Source organism: Calidris pugnax, unplaced genomic scaffold (assembly GCF_001431845.1).
Source record: "Calidris pugnax isolate Ruff unplaced genomic scaffold, ASM143184v1 scaffold2, whole genome shotgun sequence".
Lineage (NCBI taxonomy): Eukaryota > Metazoa > Chordata > Aves > Charadriiformes > Scolopacidae > Calidris > Calidris pugnax.
Window position 1 is genome coordinate 295,336 of NW_015090766.1, and position 17,978 is coordinate 313,313.

General features: G+C 36.7%; 1 protein-coding gene across 1 annotated transcript in view; it reads right to left on the reverse strand.

Moving 5' to 3' along the window:
* Positions 1 to 8,064: 8,064 nt before the first annotated feature.
* Positions 8,065 to 17,978, reverse strand: part of RASEF (RAS and EF-hand domain containing) — a 37,249-nt gene continuing 27,335 nt past the window's right edge. The window contains exons 13-17 of the mRNA XM_014936023.1: positions 17,174 to 17,255; positions 15,882 to 15,996; positions 15,008 to 15,127; positions 14,022 to 14,098; positions 8,065 to 12,092 (exon numbers count right to left, since the gene is read on the reverse strand). Of these exons, the coding sequence (XP_014791509.1) occupies positions 11,984 to 12,092; positions 14,022 to 14,098; positions 15,008 to 15,127; positions 15,882 to 15,996; positions 17,174 to 17,255 (503 nt within the window). The 3' untranslated portion in view covers positions 8,065 to 11,983. The remainder of the gene's footprint in view (positions 12,093 to 14,021; positions 14,099 to 15,007; positions 15,128 to 15,881; positions 15,997 to 17,173; positions 17,256 to 17,978) is intronic.

The following is a 17,978-nucleotide window of genomic DNA, read 5'->3' on the forward strand; positions in this document are numbered from 1 at the left end:
TTCAGAAATCTTTCAGAATGCCAATGCCTTTTGGTTTCTTATGCATTTGTGCTCTAACTAGAACACATTCCAGTTTTTGGTTAGGCTGGGACTACAGTATTCCAGATGAGTATAGCAAAACTACTTCTTCTGTCATTAGCAACCTTTTATGTCTGTAATGAGCCTGGCAGAATGGAGGGCGCTAAATACTAAACAGCTATCTAACTAATAATCAGCCTCCGGGACACACACGTGGTCTCTTCTAGATTCCTGCATTGCATTTTCTACCCCACCCATAAGCTCTTATCTAAAAGGAATTAGTGATAAAAACAGTTACCCACATTTTCCTATCTGAAATCAAACCAATGCCAACCACTCTCAGAGAAAACGTCTACCACCTGGGCTCTGCTTTAGTAAGTTGGCAAAGAAACTATCACATGATTATCTGAGAAAGTTGGCCCTGAGGCAGAGTGGAGACAGGCCCAGGAGTGTCAGAAGACAGAGCCCTTGCACTGGGATCACAGCAAAGTAGAGAGGATGGAAGCTTGCAAAGGAATAGCTATGGGTGAAAGAAAAATAGAGAAGACACAAATAATTGGAAGCAGATGAATGAGAGAGGCGTGGGAAAGAATGGAAGGATAGTGAGAGTATGGGATGGATAGACAGGTAGAGACACAGCGCACAGCTAAAAATAAAAAGACTAAATTGGAACTAGCAAACTCCAGGCCTTGCAACCAGAACAGTAAGCCTTTCTGGGTGTGTTGTGTGGATCAACTTTTGGCCTTCAATTATTTGGTTAACTTTTTTGGATATATGACCTTCCTTCAAGAAGAAAATATTTTAAACGTCTTGATATATGAAATACTCAGTTGCCTAGATCCTGCATCTCAAATTTAAGGCAAAAGTAAGAAAAATACGGGATTTAATAAAATATTATGACAAGAAAATGTTTACAGAAATAATCTTGAAAGGAAAAGAACCAGGTTAAACATGCTTATACCTCTTTCATTCAAAGTCACATAGGCCCTGTGAGAGAGACTGGGATATCTGAAGAATTGTCTCAAAGCTTGCTTGTGCCTATTCGCCTGACAAAATCTGGCAACTTTGCAGCTTACAAAAAAGGAACAAGTGCAAACCTCTTGTGGCAGGTGCAGACCCTCCACCTGCCCGGAGACAGCTCATAGGACATATCCGTATGCATTGGATATACCCGGGTTTGCCTGGAGATAGCATGTGGGATGTATGCACGTGCACCAGGTTTACCTGGAGACAGCGTGTGTGCATGTGCTGGGCCATGTATAAAGGGACCGCAAAGGCGAGCCATGGGGGCTTGTCCACCACCAAAGACTTGAAGATTGAGGATCAATGGGATGCTGCTGAATCCAGGCTGAGGACCAAGGACATGCTGTTGGATCCATGGTGGCAGCTATCTTGTGCTTCTCTTTCTGAATTCTTCCTTACTTTCCTCCTAACATTTCCTGCCTTTCCTATCAGTCCATTCCTCTACACTTATTAAATGAAAATGGCTTGATTGGCAGCATTTGACCTCATTTGTGTCTTAATCTCACTCTTGGGATCATTACGAACCTTCCCTGAGCCCGAAATCTGACCAGGACTTACCAAACCCTTACGTGCTTTGCTGGTTGGGATTTTAAAGCTCCCCATCTAGCTTCAAATGTATTCTTTGGAAGTATAATTGTACCGCTTTTATTCAGCAAAATCCTATCTGTGGCTAATCACCAAATAAATTTTACACTCCACATCACCTATTTGTTCCATTCACTGGAAGTGTCATATTCTATTTTGAACTCACTTAAAAGCTTGATTTGACATCATGCTCCCTGGGAAAGCCACTACACACAGGCTGGATGTCTCCTATCCTCCCCAGTACTTCATTACGTGTAAATACACTTTAAAAAAAAAAGGAGACAAGTTTTTCTTTAACAGCCAGAAAAAGCTCTCTCTCTATTACACACATGAAATGATCCGTGTATGTTCCCTATTGAAGAAGGACAGATTTTATGCCCATCACAGCACTTCACTGCTCCAATTATTCACGTTCCTCTTCAAAAAGCCCAGCTATTCTGTGAGAATGGTACTGTTCAAATGGTCCATGAAGTCTTTACAAAAGTCACTAGTTATTCCTTGGGACCACCTAGCAACCTAAATCATCCATGAGGACCACTCTGAGTCACCTCTATACTCAAATGTTGATGTGCATTCCCATGTAATTACAGAATAGAATGCAAAAAATGTCACAGTACCTTTGCCCAGGGAAGTTGTTGAGTCACCATCCCTGGAGGTAGTTAAAAGACATGTAGATGTGGCACTTAGGCACATGCTTTAGTGGTGGACTTGGCAATGTTAGGTTTATGGTTGGACTTGGTAATCTTAAAGGTCTTCTTCAATCTAAATGGTTGTATGATTCTCTGTACAAGGTAGCCCAAAGCACTTCGCAATAAAACTTTATAATACTCCGTGAGTTTCAAAAGTAAAAGTAGATGCCAGTATGTGCTTACCAACCTTGGATTCAGAGCAGACTTAAACTACGAGGAAAAGATGACAAGAACACTGCTGTCACTTACCTTTTATGAAAAGCACTATGGAAAAGCTCCTGTGATTTGCATTTTAATTTTTTAAGGGAAAGACAGTAGTCATTGCTTCACATATATATCACACAGAATCACACAGCATGGTAGGAAGAGAACTGGCTGGAAGAGAACTTCAGGGATCATCTAGTCCAACCCCCCATGCCAAGGCAGGGTCCCCTAGAGCAAGTTGCACAGGAATGCATCCAGACAGGTTTTGAGTATCTCCAGAGGAAGAGACTCCACAACCTCTCTGGGCAGCCTGTTTCAGGGCACTGTCACCCTCAAAGTAACGAAGCTTTTCCTCATGTTGAGACAGAACTTGCTGTGTTTCAGTTTGTGCCTGTTGCCCCTTGTCCTGTTGCTGGGCACCTCTGAAAAGGGTATGGCCCCATCCTCTTGACATCTGCCCTTTAGATATTTATAAACATTGATGAGCCCACATATATGCATGCATAATGCAGATACATATATATAAATGCATGTGTGCATATAAAAGAAAAAAAGTTATATACTCCAATGTGCGCGTGTATAGGCATATTTATGTATATACCTCCCTGAACCTGGTTTTCTACAATTCGAATATTGCTGTATTACTAGTCACTGCTTAGCCTGACACTATCACTCAAGTTTGCGATATTGTGACATCACTTCAGATGACTTGCAAATAAATGTGGAAAAAGTATATGTATTTTTGTGTATTTGCTGAAATCTCTTAAGAGTATAATTTATTTCATCTATACAGCTTTGTTCAGATTTGCACCAGTTTGACCAAGGATAACAGTTAAGAATGGGAAAAATTAGGGTTGGCAAAGATTGTGTATGGTTCAGTTAGGATGCCTGTGGCCACAACTCCAGCTACAGGCCAATTTAATGTTACAACTCTGATAGTGCCAGAACAACATCTTCAGTCTGGAGTAAAATAAAGACCAGCAGAAATATTTTAGAAAATACCAACTACTTCACAAACTGTTACTACAATTCATAGTTTGGGCTTTAGTTTAGATTTATCTAAAACATTTCACTGAATTGATAACATCTATTTTTATTTGCATCACATATACACATAGTTTAAGTACAGCACCATCTGCTCTCATAGGCCTGGTTTTAGTTTAACATCTTTCACACAGTTAATTTGTGCTATTATTTTATCTTAGAATACGGATCTATATAGAAAGGATAAGTGAGTTGGTTTAGTGGAATCAATCCAAATCTCAGGCACTTTGATTTACTCAATTGGTAAAGGGAACTTTGCTCATGAATTTACTGCTGAATCCCTGAAGATTTTCTCTGACAACTCCAGTAACAGTTACCTATGTAAAGATAGGTTTGTGATACGAACAGAACAATTCCCCAAGAAGTACAAAAGGAAACACCCTACAGTAATGGATACAGACTGAAGTGGAAAGCTACTTGCGCAAAAAAAAAAAAAAAAAAGCCATGAGTCAATCAGTATTCTGTTCTAAATATAGTAGCTTTGGCCGTTTTCCTGTTGTCCCGTATCTTAAATGTTTCCATTGGTCTTTAATTACAGTGCAAACACTTTTTTCTCTCACAGTTGGAGCTGGGAAGTAGAAAGAACAAACAACTCAATAAAAAGGATTTTCTCCATACTTTTAAGGATTCTATCCTGGATTGTCTTTGATTTTTTTTTCCAATTTTTAAATAAGATCAAAAAAAAGATCTTTTGCAAAAGGAAAACAATAGTAAATTCTTAGCAAAGTCAGTGACTATTTGCACAAAGTAGCAGAAGAGTATAAATAGAAAACTATCAGGCAAGTACTTTTAATTGCAGTAAGATCAACTTTCATTGCTGCACATCTCAATTTCCTTGGATTACACCACTAACTTATGAACTAGAATTCCTCACTGACCATAATGTCAGTAAGAAGATGTCCCTTAATGTAGGACTATAAAAATTGTTTCTGATTATATGCCAATAGTATCAGGTATTAAATATGGCTAAATGTTTCAGTTTCAACAACAATTTTTAATTTGTGAAAATTATAAAGGAGGCAAAACTACATTTAAATTCTTCTTACTTTTATGGTCACGGGAAAAATAGGTTACAGAAATATGGGAGGAAAATACCTAAAGAGGAGAATTAATAGGAAAATAAAAGTTGATGCCTTTCTTACTAGCTTTGTGTGCTAAAAGAAGGGAATTCAGGCTTTGAAAAGAGCATTTTGAGTGACACACACCCTACCCCATCCTTCCAGGCCTCACTGCTCTGTGGCAGAAAGGGGCACACATTCATGCTTTAGCTCCAGTTCAAATCACTAGTGAAGCTGCACGTAAGCTTAGAAGAATATGGCTTACTGCCACACTCTGCACGCTGTCCCAACCCACACTTTGTCTGTTGCTCTAACTCCAATTAAATTTGAGGTTGACATGCATAAGAATATAATGCCCTTATGGACTTCAGAGTAGCTAGAACAACCAGCTCAAGCAAATCTTGAGAATTCTTGAGAATTCTTGAGAATTCCTTGAGAATTGAAAAGTCCTTGAGAATTGAAAAGTCCTTGAGAAATGCCACAAAGATAAAACTTTAGCTACAAACCTAGAAAAAAAAAAAAAAAAAGATAAACAGTGTACTGCTAGCCAACATCACTCTAAACTCATCTCATCAAGGAGCTCAAGATGTCAAAACTTTGCAAGGGCAGATGTCAGTAGCACCCAGGAAAGCAGCTGCTGTTGTGAACCCTAGAAACATCTGTGACAGATCTAACTTAAAAATCTGTGATGTCTTTGTTAGGCTGTTGTCAACTCCCTTACTTTTTATTAAAATGTAGTATATTTAGTATTTTGAGAATTGCACTTTTAAAGAATATATGTGCAATAAGATACCAGACAACTAAGGGCTTTAAAGTTCCTATTGGATTTACATGGAAGGCAGGGCTTAAAAAGCTTTTGTGAATGGAGTTAAATCCAGTTGGTGGCTGGTCACATGTGGTGTTCCCCAGGGCTTAGTATCAAGGATCTGGATGAGGGGATTGAGTGCACCGTCATTAAGTTTGCAGAGAACACCAAGTTAGGCAGGACTGTGGATCTGCTTGAGGGTAGGAAAGCTCTACAGAGGGATCTGGACAGACTGGACTGATGGGCCAAGGCCGACAGGATGAGCTCCAACAAAGCCAAGTGCCAAGTTCTGCACCTGGATCACAACAACCCCATGTAGCGCTACAGGCTGTGGGAAGTGGCTGGAAAGATGCCTGGTGGAAAAGGACCTTGATGGGCCAAGGCCGACAGGATGAGCTCCAACAAAGCCAAGTGCCAAGTTCTGCACCTGGATCACAACAACCCCATGTAGCGCTACAGGCTGTGGGAAGTGGCTGGAAAGATGCCTGGTGGAAAAGGACCTGAAGGTGTTGGTCAGCCTATGCCTGAATATGAGCTGGCAGCATGCCCAGGTGTATTCCTGTATCAGGACTCGTGTGGCCAGCAGGACTACAGAAGTGATTTACCCCTTGTACTCAGCACTGGCGAGGCCAAACCTTGAATAGTGTGTTTAGTTTTGGGCCCCTCTCTACAAGAGGGACATTGAGGTGCTAGAGCATGTCCGGACAAGAGCAACAAAGCTGTTGGGTCTAGAGCCCAAGTCCTATGAGGAGCATCTGAGGGAACTGGGATTGCTTAGCTTGGAGAAAAGGAGGCTGAGGTGAGATCTCAATCGCTCTCTTCAACCACCTGCAAGGAGGTTGTAGCAAGGTGGGGGTTGGTCTCTTCTCCCAAGTAACAAGCAATAGGACAAGATCAAATGGCTTCAAGTTGCACCAGGAGATGTTCAGAGTGGACATTAGGAAAAATGTCTTCACTGACAACATTGGTTATTAAACACTGGAACAGACTGCCCAGGGAAGTAGTGCTGAGGGACATGGTTCAGTGGTAGGCTGGGCAGTGTTTGGTTAACAATTGGACTGAATGATCTTAAGGGTCATTTCCAACCTGAATGATTGTGTGATAACATTTTAAGTTGCCAATTTTAGCTTTTAATTTGGGGTTTGGGATAGTTTTTCCTTTGAAATATGGAGCCCTAAGTATTTTCTATTTTCTATTTGAGATCTAGAACTGTATATAGAGCATAGTTGCATTACTTCTGGCTATTTTTTGATTTTGTTACCTTAACAATATCACATTAATGGTTAAAGACAGTGGCTAAAGCATCTCTGTATACAGCAGGATAACTTCAAGACTTATTCAGGACTCACAGTGAGGGACATCCCTAGTTCAGATGGAAGTTGATGACTGTTCACTGAGGCTAAGAAGTTGGAGGCAGCCAATTCTGTTGGCCACAGAAGCTGGTGAACCCTAATGATATTATGCTGGCGGGTCACAGATGTTATGCTGGACTGTTGCTCATGAGCATTGACAAAAAGAAAATACACTGAAGAAAAATGGCTTTTGAAGCAGATTTTATTATACAGTGAATTGTAATACAGAAAACCTGTACTTATTTTTAAATATATATATGTACAAAATTACAGTGAATGCAGTCATCTGTAGTTTTGAGGAGGAACAAACTGCATGAACACCACAGTTTTAATTGTAAACAGTATAAATTAAAGTTTCAAAAGTTTTCACAATTTAGAGCCGTATTTATATAATATACAGACTTCTATTAAAAGTTGGCACATTCAATTGGCACTGAATTTCTTCCTCATACTAGTATGAAAACACACTTCTATTTTAAATATTTCACTTTATACTCATTGGGAAACCTTCACAGCTTAGGTTTACTTGTTACTCAGTCACCTAATGACTACTTTCCTATGAACCCAGATATCTATAGCCATAATTCAAAAAGCAGAAATTGTAGAAACAGGACGAACTGAGTAACACATTTGAACATACATTCCACATATCTGAGTCAAAGTTTATTGTACCATAAGAAGAGTTTTCTTATAAAACAAGATTAAGTCAAAAAAATGAATAATGATGAATATTGATGTTACCAGTCCTAAGGATACCAATAAGAAAAGATTATGCCTAGAGTAATACAGTGGAAAAGAAATACTAAAATAATTGATGTTGTAAAAAGCTTCTTCAATCCATTAGTAGCCTAGACAGAGTCAGAGGGATAGCATGACATGCTGTATCAAATCTGGAAAAGGTAGTGGCGAAGAGCATTTGATCTGCACATGAGATACTGGTCCATTCTTTAAATTACCTAATACAGTCAGAAATATCTTGGAAGTAGGTTTGTTTGTAATATAATGAAGTGCCTTAACTATATGAATAAATATCTCCCTTGGTTTATGAATTAGGGAACTTTCACTGAAATCTTTATCCCCAAAAAGTTACCCGATATTGTTGTACAGCAGTGGATTGTGGAAAAAAGAAAACCTCTACAAAAGGATCTATGTATGAACAGACTGTCTGCAGTAGCACAGAACCTATTAGCCTAACTGGAGATATGCATGGGTGCACATCTACATGATGCTCCTTGCAGGAGTGGCCCGTAGATATTTCCCTTGGAAAACATTTTAAACAGGCTATAGAGATTTAAAAATGTAATTTATTTTTCCTAAAATAATAAAGGATTTTATAGTCAATACAAAAATAGTTACACAGAACAATACTTAAACCATGTTAGGCCATAACTGTACTTCTAAGTAGAAGAAGCTGCAGCTTGTCTTATTAAGCCGATAATGTATGCTAAATAGGCACAAAGTGATTACAAGAACTTATGTGATCAAAACATTTTCAGAGCATCTCACAGAAGTTATTGCCTCAGAAATGTGTACCACGCCACAATTAAGAAGGGTCAAAACCAATACAGGATAAAATAATACTTCCATGTCAACTGAATAAAAATAATTTATATACAGGTCATGAGGAAAAACACGAAAGGCCTTTCCTTTTCAAATAAATACATGTATTAAGGGAACACATCCTCTGCTAAAAAAATAATTTTGCATGATTAAATGAATAGTTCTTACGTACTAAGCAAAACCATAAAAACATTCTAAGTACAATAGTGCAACCATGTCAGACCATAAAGCTGATGTTTGCCATTTTACATTTTAGGTAGAAGGCAAGGCAACCATTCAAAGCAAAATAACAGAAAACTATATATCCATTATTTCCATGTATAAATACATGCTTTAATTTCTAAATTTAAATATTTTTTCCAAGTTCTTTTGCTTTCACATGAATTCTACATGGTACTATGTGAAAATTCACACAGTGGAACTGATCATCACAGGATTTCCAAAACCAGTTCCAACTGAGCTATAGCTATATATCCCCATTTGGTTGTGCTTTTTCAGTAAGTTAAGACATTGATCATAAAACTAGTCCAAGGTAAAACTTTCTTAACAGTTTCCAACCCTGAATCTTATTTAAAATACAACACTGTTTCAAACTAAAGTTGCTATACATGACACATAAAAAAATCACAGAGCTTAAAAAAAAGAATTCAGTTTATATAATTTGGCCATATAACATGAAAGATTTTGGTCATTAAAATAAATGGAAGAAAAGTACCCAAAATATCAATGGCCCAAACCTGCAGAGAGGAAAAAATAGGTGTGAAGGCAGGTCCCTGGTCTCACATCCTTCAACCAGGCTCTCTACAGGCACGGACCTTCACATAGCATTCTCTGTGTGATAACAAGCTCAGATACGAAAGCAATTGCTGCACATGTACTCACGCTGCTAACTCTGTGATGTGGAACCCACATTGTTGTTATTAGACTAGTGAAGAGAAGGCTAAAGGGGATCGAACAGCCTACAGATACTGAAAGGGGAGTTAACATGAAAGCAGCCAAATTATTCTTGGTAGCAGATGATGACAAAATGAGGGGAAACAGTTACAGATTTGCAGCCACCGGGGAAACTGAGGTCGGACACAGAGGAAAATTTTAAAAAGAAGGGGAGTGCAAGCATGGGAATGGGTTGCCTGGAATGGTAGTGGCATCTCTTGTCTTTGGGGCTTTTCGCAGCCTGGCTAAGCCCACACCTAACCTGACCTAGGGCTGGAAAAAGTCCACCTCTGCTTGGGTGCTTGGGAGGTCGGACAAAACCACTTCCAGAAATCTTTTGTGCAAACAACTTTATGTGATTCTTGGTATCCAATCAAAACGTCTTGCTTATGCAGGTGTGTCAACAAGGTTTAGGCAAGCATATTTCACCCCATTTACTGCAGGCCAAGACCACAGAGCTGCTCAAACACGGTGTCTCAGCAGGCACACACAGAACACCGAGCCTTAGTCTAAACCCTACAGGTTAACAGAAGTTAATAGCACTGAAGGAACAACATTTTGGAATGTAAGAATGTACGTAACAGCTTCTCATCCTGAGAAAATGTAAATACCTACATTTTGTAAGCTTAAACTTCAGAAACACTCTCCTCCCTACTGCTGCAGGAAGAACTAACCTGCAAGTACAACCCACATAAATTCTTCTGTTTCACCCCTTAGGAGAGAGAGAAGCTTTTACACGCAAAGAACACAAAAGTGGCCTGCACCAATGGGCTCAGGTAGTGTGGTTTTCTCCTCAGAGAAGCTAATTACAGCTGTAATTTCCCTGTTTAAATTATACAGGGTTAATAGTAAACAATACATACATGACCAGGCATATTCCTGGTACACCTGCATCTCCTTCATTCTCTGCCACCTGCTCCAGATACGCGGTGCTTCCTGTACTGCTGGGTGGGAAGATGCTACAATGCTAAGGTCTCCTGCATGGAATAAGGTACTATGTGAAGATGCCCTTAGTACTTCACAAAGGACACCAAACATGTTTTCTCTTCTAGGGCTGAAGCACAGTACAGTGAAATAAAATGTCTTACACTTTCTGCCATTAGATTTCTCCATCTTTTTAAGAACAAGCTTTCAGATAGGTAACTGAAGATTAGCTGCTCTGATCTAGAGGTTTGAAAGGATACCTAAAACCACTGCTCTTCCTACTTGAAAACTGAGTTTGGCTTTTTTTAAATAGTGAACCTTCCCGTTTCTGAGAACTCCACATTTTATAAAACCGATAACACAGCACAGGCACAGTGTTCAAATACAGTTCTGATAAAATGCAGTAACAGCTGCCAGTCATATGGGTTTCAAATCAGTCCATAAAACTTCATCCAAGGTTGATTTACTGAGCTAGGTTTCAGCCTGGAGATGTTTTATTAATATACACAGAGAAGACTGAAACACTTTTTGCTGGCTCCGAAGGAGCCCTATCCCATTGCCATCAAAATTAGTGAAATCTGAGAAGCGGAATATGATTGTTAGCTGTAGAAATACCTACAACTTTTACTACACTACAGGACTATTGGGAATTATTATTATAAGCAATAATAACTCAGTCTTTTAGAGATGCTGACACCTAAAGCTACGACCGCTGGTGAGTTTCTCAGAATTTTCCTACATTTAGGCAAAGGAATTCTCATGAAGGTAAGCTGTTGCTGTTTATTTCAGGGACTTATTTTAATGAACAGTTTATACAGATGCTTGTGCATGTGCAGCAATTCTTTCAATTGCAGGTTTAGAACTTAAAAAATGCATAAACAATATCCGTTAAAAGAGACTCCTCTGTACTACTACAATCCCTCAATTCGTGTCTGAACAGAAGATGTTTGAAAAACAAGAGAAAAATTACAACTCATAGCTCTCTGTAATACTAATAATGATATAGTTAAAACAAACAGGAAGGCCTGTTAACCCATCTCAGTACATATCACAGGTAAATTATACTCTCTCTAGAATTGTGAATGGTAATGGTCCATGCAAGTGTTCCTTTCATTTCTGAGCTGTGTAGGATCAGATGCAAAATCTACTTCTCAGTTCTGAATCAAACCCCAACTCCCAAAATTAAATAAATTCTAACGCACCAACTTTTGTAAAATTACACCAGAAACTCATGCACCTGCCACTGTCTTCTCCCAACAGAGACCATTCTCCTTCATACCCGAACTTAAGGTCTACCTGGATCTAGGCAACCTTTTAATGGTTTGGTGTTTTCTTGGGAAATGTTTCATCAATATACAACTTAAGGCCTGCAAAAGCTAGATAAGCAGACATGACCAAAAAGAGATTTCATTAATTGGAGCTGTAATTTTTTCTTTTCCTATGAGAGATGTATGACATTATCATGTTATGTATGTAAGAAATATTGAGCCCATAAAGAAACAAGCAGGTAAAAAAGATAAAATATATTATATTATTGTATGCAGTGATTACTGTACTATTGATTCTGAGCTCACTTCATTGACTTGTATTATTTAAGAAAAGTGAAGCCTATGGGACAAAGCAAGTGCACAAATATGAATAAGTAGCAAGTAGAGTGGATTTTTAACATTATGTTCAATTTCTAAATACAGAAATATATAAATTCACAATAAAAAGAATACATTATTTAAATCCTTCATATTTTTTTTAAATATACAAGGTATTTAGGTCAGGAAAAGTATCTATCACTTAAACATTGCAACAGTTTTTCGTGAGTGCCGATTTTTTGACAGGTGTCCCAGCCAGGCTGGTTACTGACCTTGTATCATCTTGATTATCACTTCGTTTTCGCACTTCACTGTAAAAACACCAAACAAACATAGAAAAAAATGCACTGAACTAATACATTAATGTTGAATGTTCCATTTCTCCCAGTATATCTTACAGAGCTCACCATCACGTATTGTATGGTTAAGACTATGGGGTTTAGCGCACAGAATCAACATGTCTTCTAAGTTTCCAATTTGGGAATAATATTAGTATTTCTATACAAATCATAGTTAGTGATAGAAATATAATAATTTCTGATATGTAATAACTCCACAGTGTTCTGTTTTCCCTTTCCTTTTCCTTTGATCACTTTAATTTGCTTGCATCAGTCTATTAATAGTCTGTTCCTATTACACAGAAACAGAATACATTCGTAGCTGAAAGTATAAAACTAAATAACCACAATGTGAAATATAACTTTACCCTCATTGGGAAATGCATCTTGTTGGATGTTTTATTATAAATGCGGATTTAAAAGTTGTGTATGTATGTGATCTGTGTTCTTACTATGCCCCCCCTAGAATGTCAAAAGGCAGCTCTAAAATTTCTTGCTTATGTATAAAAGAATTTAAGTCCTCCTCCTATTAGTAGACTACATTCATGAAGTTCCTCTCACAACACTGTATTATTCAAAATAACATAATGAAATGTTCATTTAGAAATTTTTATTTCAAAATGAAATGCTTCTTTCAATGAATCACTAAGGCTTGAGTAAAGAAATTGCAGCCAACAATTCCAGAGCAAGGTTCTAGGTAATGTCTAGACCATTTGAGGATTAATGAACCTTGTGAAGAGAAATACCAATTTTTATTCAGTTATTTATTTTATGTTCTGAAAAGATAGGCTCCAACTGTCAAAACATTTTTTGTTTAACTTTTTCAAGGATAAAAAGTTACCATATTTAAACATTAGAGATAATTTTCCAATGTGAATAATGTAATATAACCGCACTATGTATGTTTTCCAGTTTCATAATCCACTGCTTCCTTCATGGCCAGATCCTTCAAAATGAGTCATTTAACAAATCAAGAATTAACTTCACATTCACACTGACATACAAATGCCTACATTCTTGCTGCACCTCTGGCAGATGCACTTGCCTGGAAATATGGGTGCTCTTGAAAGTCCCATGTGAAGAAGCAATGATCCTCTCTATAAAGCTAGTATTTTGCATTCAAGTCATGTTAATCACTAGTATTTTAACAATGAATAATCAAATACTGATCGAATATCAAAAAGTCTAATTATTGCATTAGGCTGCTGCAAAAATCACATGAATAGAGTTTGTCATTCTGGCCTTGAGCTCAACATATTAAACTGAAAAATCAGAGGTTGACGATTCATTATGTACTGCCAGCCCTTCAAAATTATATTACAAAGGATGGTATGGAAAGGCAGAAGTGTCATGTTTAGCTCCCATATTATCATAGATATACAACGTTGCCCAATGGATATAATCAGAATTTCTATCTTTTAAATAATTTGGAGAAAGGGACACCAAAGAAAATACATGGAATTAGAATGATCAGTAATAAAACTGAATACATATCAATGTATGTGAAAAAGTTAAGAACTAATTATACATAGAATTCTATGCATTTGAAATTAATTTAAGAAAGAATGAAGAAAGTAAATCCATGTACCATTAAAAATTTTAATTCATTCACCAAAACAGGTTTTAAAATTGTGAGCTCCGTAACTGAGCTCTAATTTAAATATTAATTATTAAGACAGCTTTGTAACATTCACAAGCAAAAATGTTACTTGATTAAATCCTGTCTTGTATTTATCTATAAAGATTTAACATGGTATTCTTTTTTAAAATTTTTTGTTGAATTTTATTTTGTTACAATGTTAAATGTACATGTGTGTCTTTGTATGTGTGTTCACATATAATGTCCTTTTTATAAAATAGACTTAGACGTGTTTATTCAAAAATAGAAACACGGCTGCTTACCGAGCAAGATGAAGAACTGCTTCTACAATATTAGATCCATCCTTAGCACTTGTTTCACAGAACAGCGCATTATAAGTCTGTGAGTAAAAAAAATAAAAACGTTAAGCCAACTAATCTGAAAAGGTTCCCATGTGGATATGTATATTCAACTACAAACGGTCTCCTCAATAACACAAAGACGACACACATTTCAATGAACAGGATTTCTTCTGGTACTCTTCATTCTCCAATATATTCACTTTAGTACTGTGAAAAAAAACAGTAATCGCTTTATAATTGTGTCTTTTTTATATTCATTATATTCTGAATTAACAAACTGAATAAAAAACACGTCGTAGGCTTAACGTCCAATCTTCTTGTCCACAAGACTATAAAATAGGAAGAGATGTGTTAGAACAGGTTACTGAATCCAGCTTTTTAGCGACGCATAAACTACAGCATCTGGTAGTCTAGGTCAACCACAAATATCATTCCATAAGTAACAGATATGATATCTGTCCCCATATAATGAATCAATTGGGCAAGCACTCGGCAACTCAAGACTCTAAAGATTCTACACCTTTTTCTGCAAAGAATGGGATATGTGAGTCATGTATCCCCCATATAAATACATGCAAAAAACTTGTCTGCACTTCTATTTATGACAGACCCAAGCCAGGCAAAAAGCCTTATGCGCTCACTAGCGTGCTTCGTATTTGCACTGACAATTTCTCTTTGGCAGCAGAAAAACTCTGTCTCTCACAATAAAGACTGAGAAGACTATCCCAGCCAATAATGAAATTCAGCTCAGTGGACACTGAGATGTGATTTAGCGCAGCAAACATCATCAAAATAGGACAGTTTTCATGAAAAATGTCCATGAATCCTAATTACTAGATTTGAACAAATGACCAGAAAATTACTTTTCTTTACTGGTTTCTCACGCGGTTGTACGATTAAAGTTCTAAGACCATTTCATACTAAAGAGGTACACCGGGAGACCTTACCATAGCCAGCTTTTCTCCATAGTTTATAGGCACACATTTTTGCCCTTGTTCTGTAACAGCTTGACGGAGATCTGCTTTGTTTCCCACCATCATAATTGGAATATTCTCATGAGTTGCATCCTGTAAAATAAAGATTTTATTCTCCTATTGCTAGAACACTCAGAATACAAAAAAGTAACTAGCATCATCACATCCCACGAATTTCCTTCCCACAAAAAAAGGCTTGCACTCTATCACAAAAAAATGACCAATTATGAAAGGAATTTCATGTGTTAAATTAATCTAATGGAAATGATTACTGTGTCCAAATTCTATGACAAAATTACTATGGGAAAAGTGACCAACTCCTGTACCATGACTAAAAGAAATAACTTTCAGAAGATGAATTAAAGATTTTGCTTAGCACTTTCCCTTCTATTAAACACCTCTGGTATGGGAGAAAAACTCTCTTCATCAAATGCAAATATGTATTCAAATAAACAAACAAAAAGTAACAGTAGAGAGAAATACTGAAAATTTCACTTGAACTATAGCTAATTTATAGAATCTACCATATTGGTTTAAAATGCAAAGACTCCAAGAAATACTCAAGCCATGCAGAAGTGGGTATCTGAAATGGGCTCTGACGTTCATTTCAAAAGGAAGTGAATGGGAAGCCCATGATTACGTGATACCCTTTTATACAAAAAGATGTAGCGGTTTTAACACTAACAGAATACATCAGGACACATTCAGGACTTCCATGTAGCTTTTACTTCTACGAGAGGCTGCAGTCTGGCTAATTCCGATATACAGATATCCAAATGTTATAAATAATAAGGTTAAAAATGCAGTGAAACATAGTTTGTAAGTTGTATATACTTAAGGGTCCTACCTCAATCATATCTACCCATTCTCGCACATTAAGAAAGCTTTTTTCACATGTTACATCATAGAGCAGTAAGACGCCATCCGCTCTTCTGAAGTATGATTTAGCAATACTCCGGAATCTTTCAGAAAAAAAATAAAAGATTTGTATCAGGCCACGTTATCAGAAAATAATTCAATTTAACCTCTTTAATAACACAGCATTACTTTATTGCACTATTGAGTAAGACTCTCTCCACATTACGAGTTTTCTCATAGTTTCTTTCTTAAGTAATTCTTCAAAACCGCTGATGCTGGTCTACAAATACTCCATAACAATCCACAGGATACTGTCCTAAACAGCAATCAACATTTTTGCATCAAAACAATCTACACTTTATCTATTCCAAATAATCTGCTTTGAACTGTACTTTTGATTAGGCGGCAAGGCTTTTTCACTTACATATACCTTCATAAATTGAGTGGGTTATTCTGCTACACTTGAAAAAATATGAAAACAATAAACTTATTCCAGTAATGAATTCATCAGTTACAGTCGTCTTTACTGTTAGCATAACACAATCTATTTGACAACCAAGTACAGCAACCAGGTATTTACATTATATGTTAAAACATTTTTCACAAATTTATTATATGGGAGGCAAATCAAGGTGTTAGATTAACCTCTCAATAAGGCACCAAAGCTGTCAGTAAAGAAGTAATGGCTCTCAAGTAAGGATCTAATGGGATTTTAAGGAAACTCTGCATAATAATTTGAAGAACCTTGGCTATACGTTCAGCAATTTAAAGTCTTTGGGAAGAAGTTTTCATACACTAAATACAAGGCAAATAAGGATCAGGACTTTCAAGGAAAGAAGAGGAAAGAATAGTGAAGGGAATGTCCAAGATAAAACAGGCTCAGAAATACAGGTCTGTAAGGAAAATGAAAGCTAAAGATTAAAAATGGAAGAAAAAATGTACTCCATCTTATTGTATTGTAAGCGAGGGACATATGGATTTAATTCATTAATGCTGTGATGAAGCGCAACTATTTCCCTCTGCAGAGAGAAAAGATTACCTCAAGCACCACCAAAGCTCACAAATTCCACTTGGTTTTGGGTCTTAGCAGAGCAAAAGCACATCTATTTATAGAAATTTACATATGGCCATACTGACTTACTACAGGGCCATATAATACTTATATTATAAAAAATATAAAAAATATTTTTTAAAAATATTTTTTTCTCTCAGATGAAAAAAAGCAAACATATTTTAGAAACAAAACAATTGAAATTACATTAAGTGCAGAGAATCACTAACCTCTCCTGCCCAGCTGTGTCCCACAGTTGTAGCACTGTAGGTTCTCCATCAACAATTAGTCTTTTCATTTGAAAATCCACACCTGGAAAGAACAACGCATACAGTCAAATAAAAAATATCAATAAACTTAAAAAAATCCACAGAAAATGAAAAGCTATGTGCCATATACAACAGTTATTTCAAAATTCATCTCTTTTATAGATTATGAGATTTCAGTCATTCACATAGCCTTAAATGACAATAATTCCCTGAACATATTTAATTTGTCTTTAGAAAAATATTTAAAGAAATATGTTACCCACACATTTTCCCAGAAGCACTGCTACAAATTTGGCATTATGACCAGTAAACGAGACCTCTCCCTGCTTTATTTTTATAAACATTTAGAAACTATTACTTATAAACTATTTTGCTAAAGTTTTACAGAAGAAAAGTCTGTTTTATAAAACAGACTTTATTTCAAATGCTAAGGATGAAAAAGATAAATTAGAACAGAAATCCTGACTCAGAGGAAACAAAATAAATATATAACTATGATTTGATTAGAAGACAAAAATTCAGACTTTGGAATCAGTAAGACAAGTTCATTAGCTGACAGCTATAATAATATATACAAGTCAGTCAGAAATACCTCCAGCTGCATTTAAACCACAGCTTCAATAACTCTTTGAAGAAATGGAGACAAAAAATAGTATGAAAGACATCAAAGGATAGTATGAAATGTTAAAGAAAGAGCTGAGAAGACAAGAAAGCAATGAAAAATGCAAAAAGGATCATACGCACATTCTAAGTTCATTAAACTGAA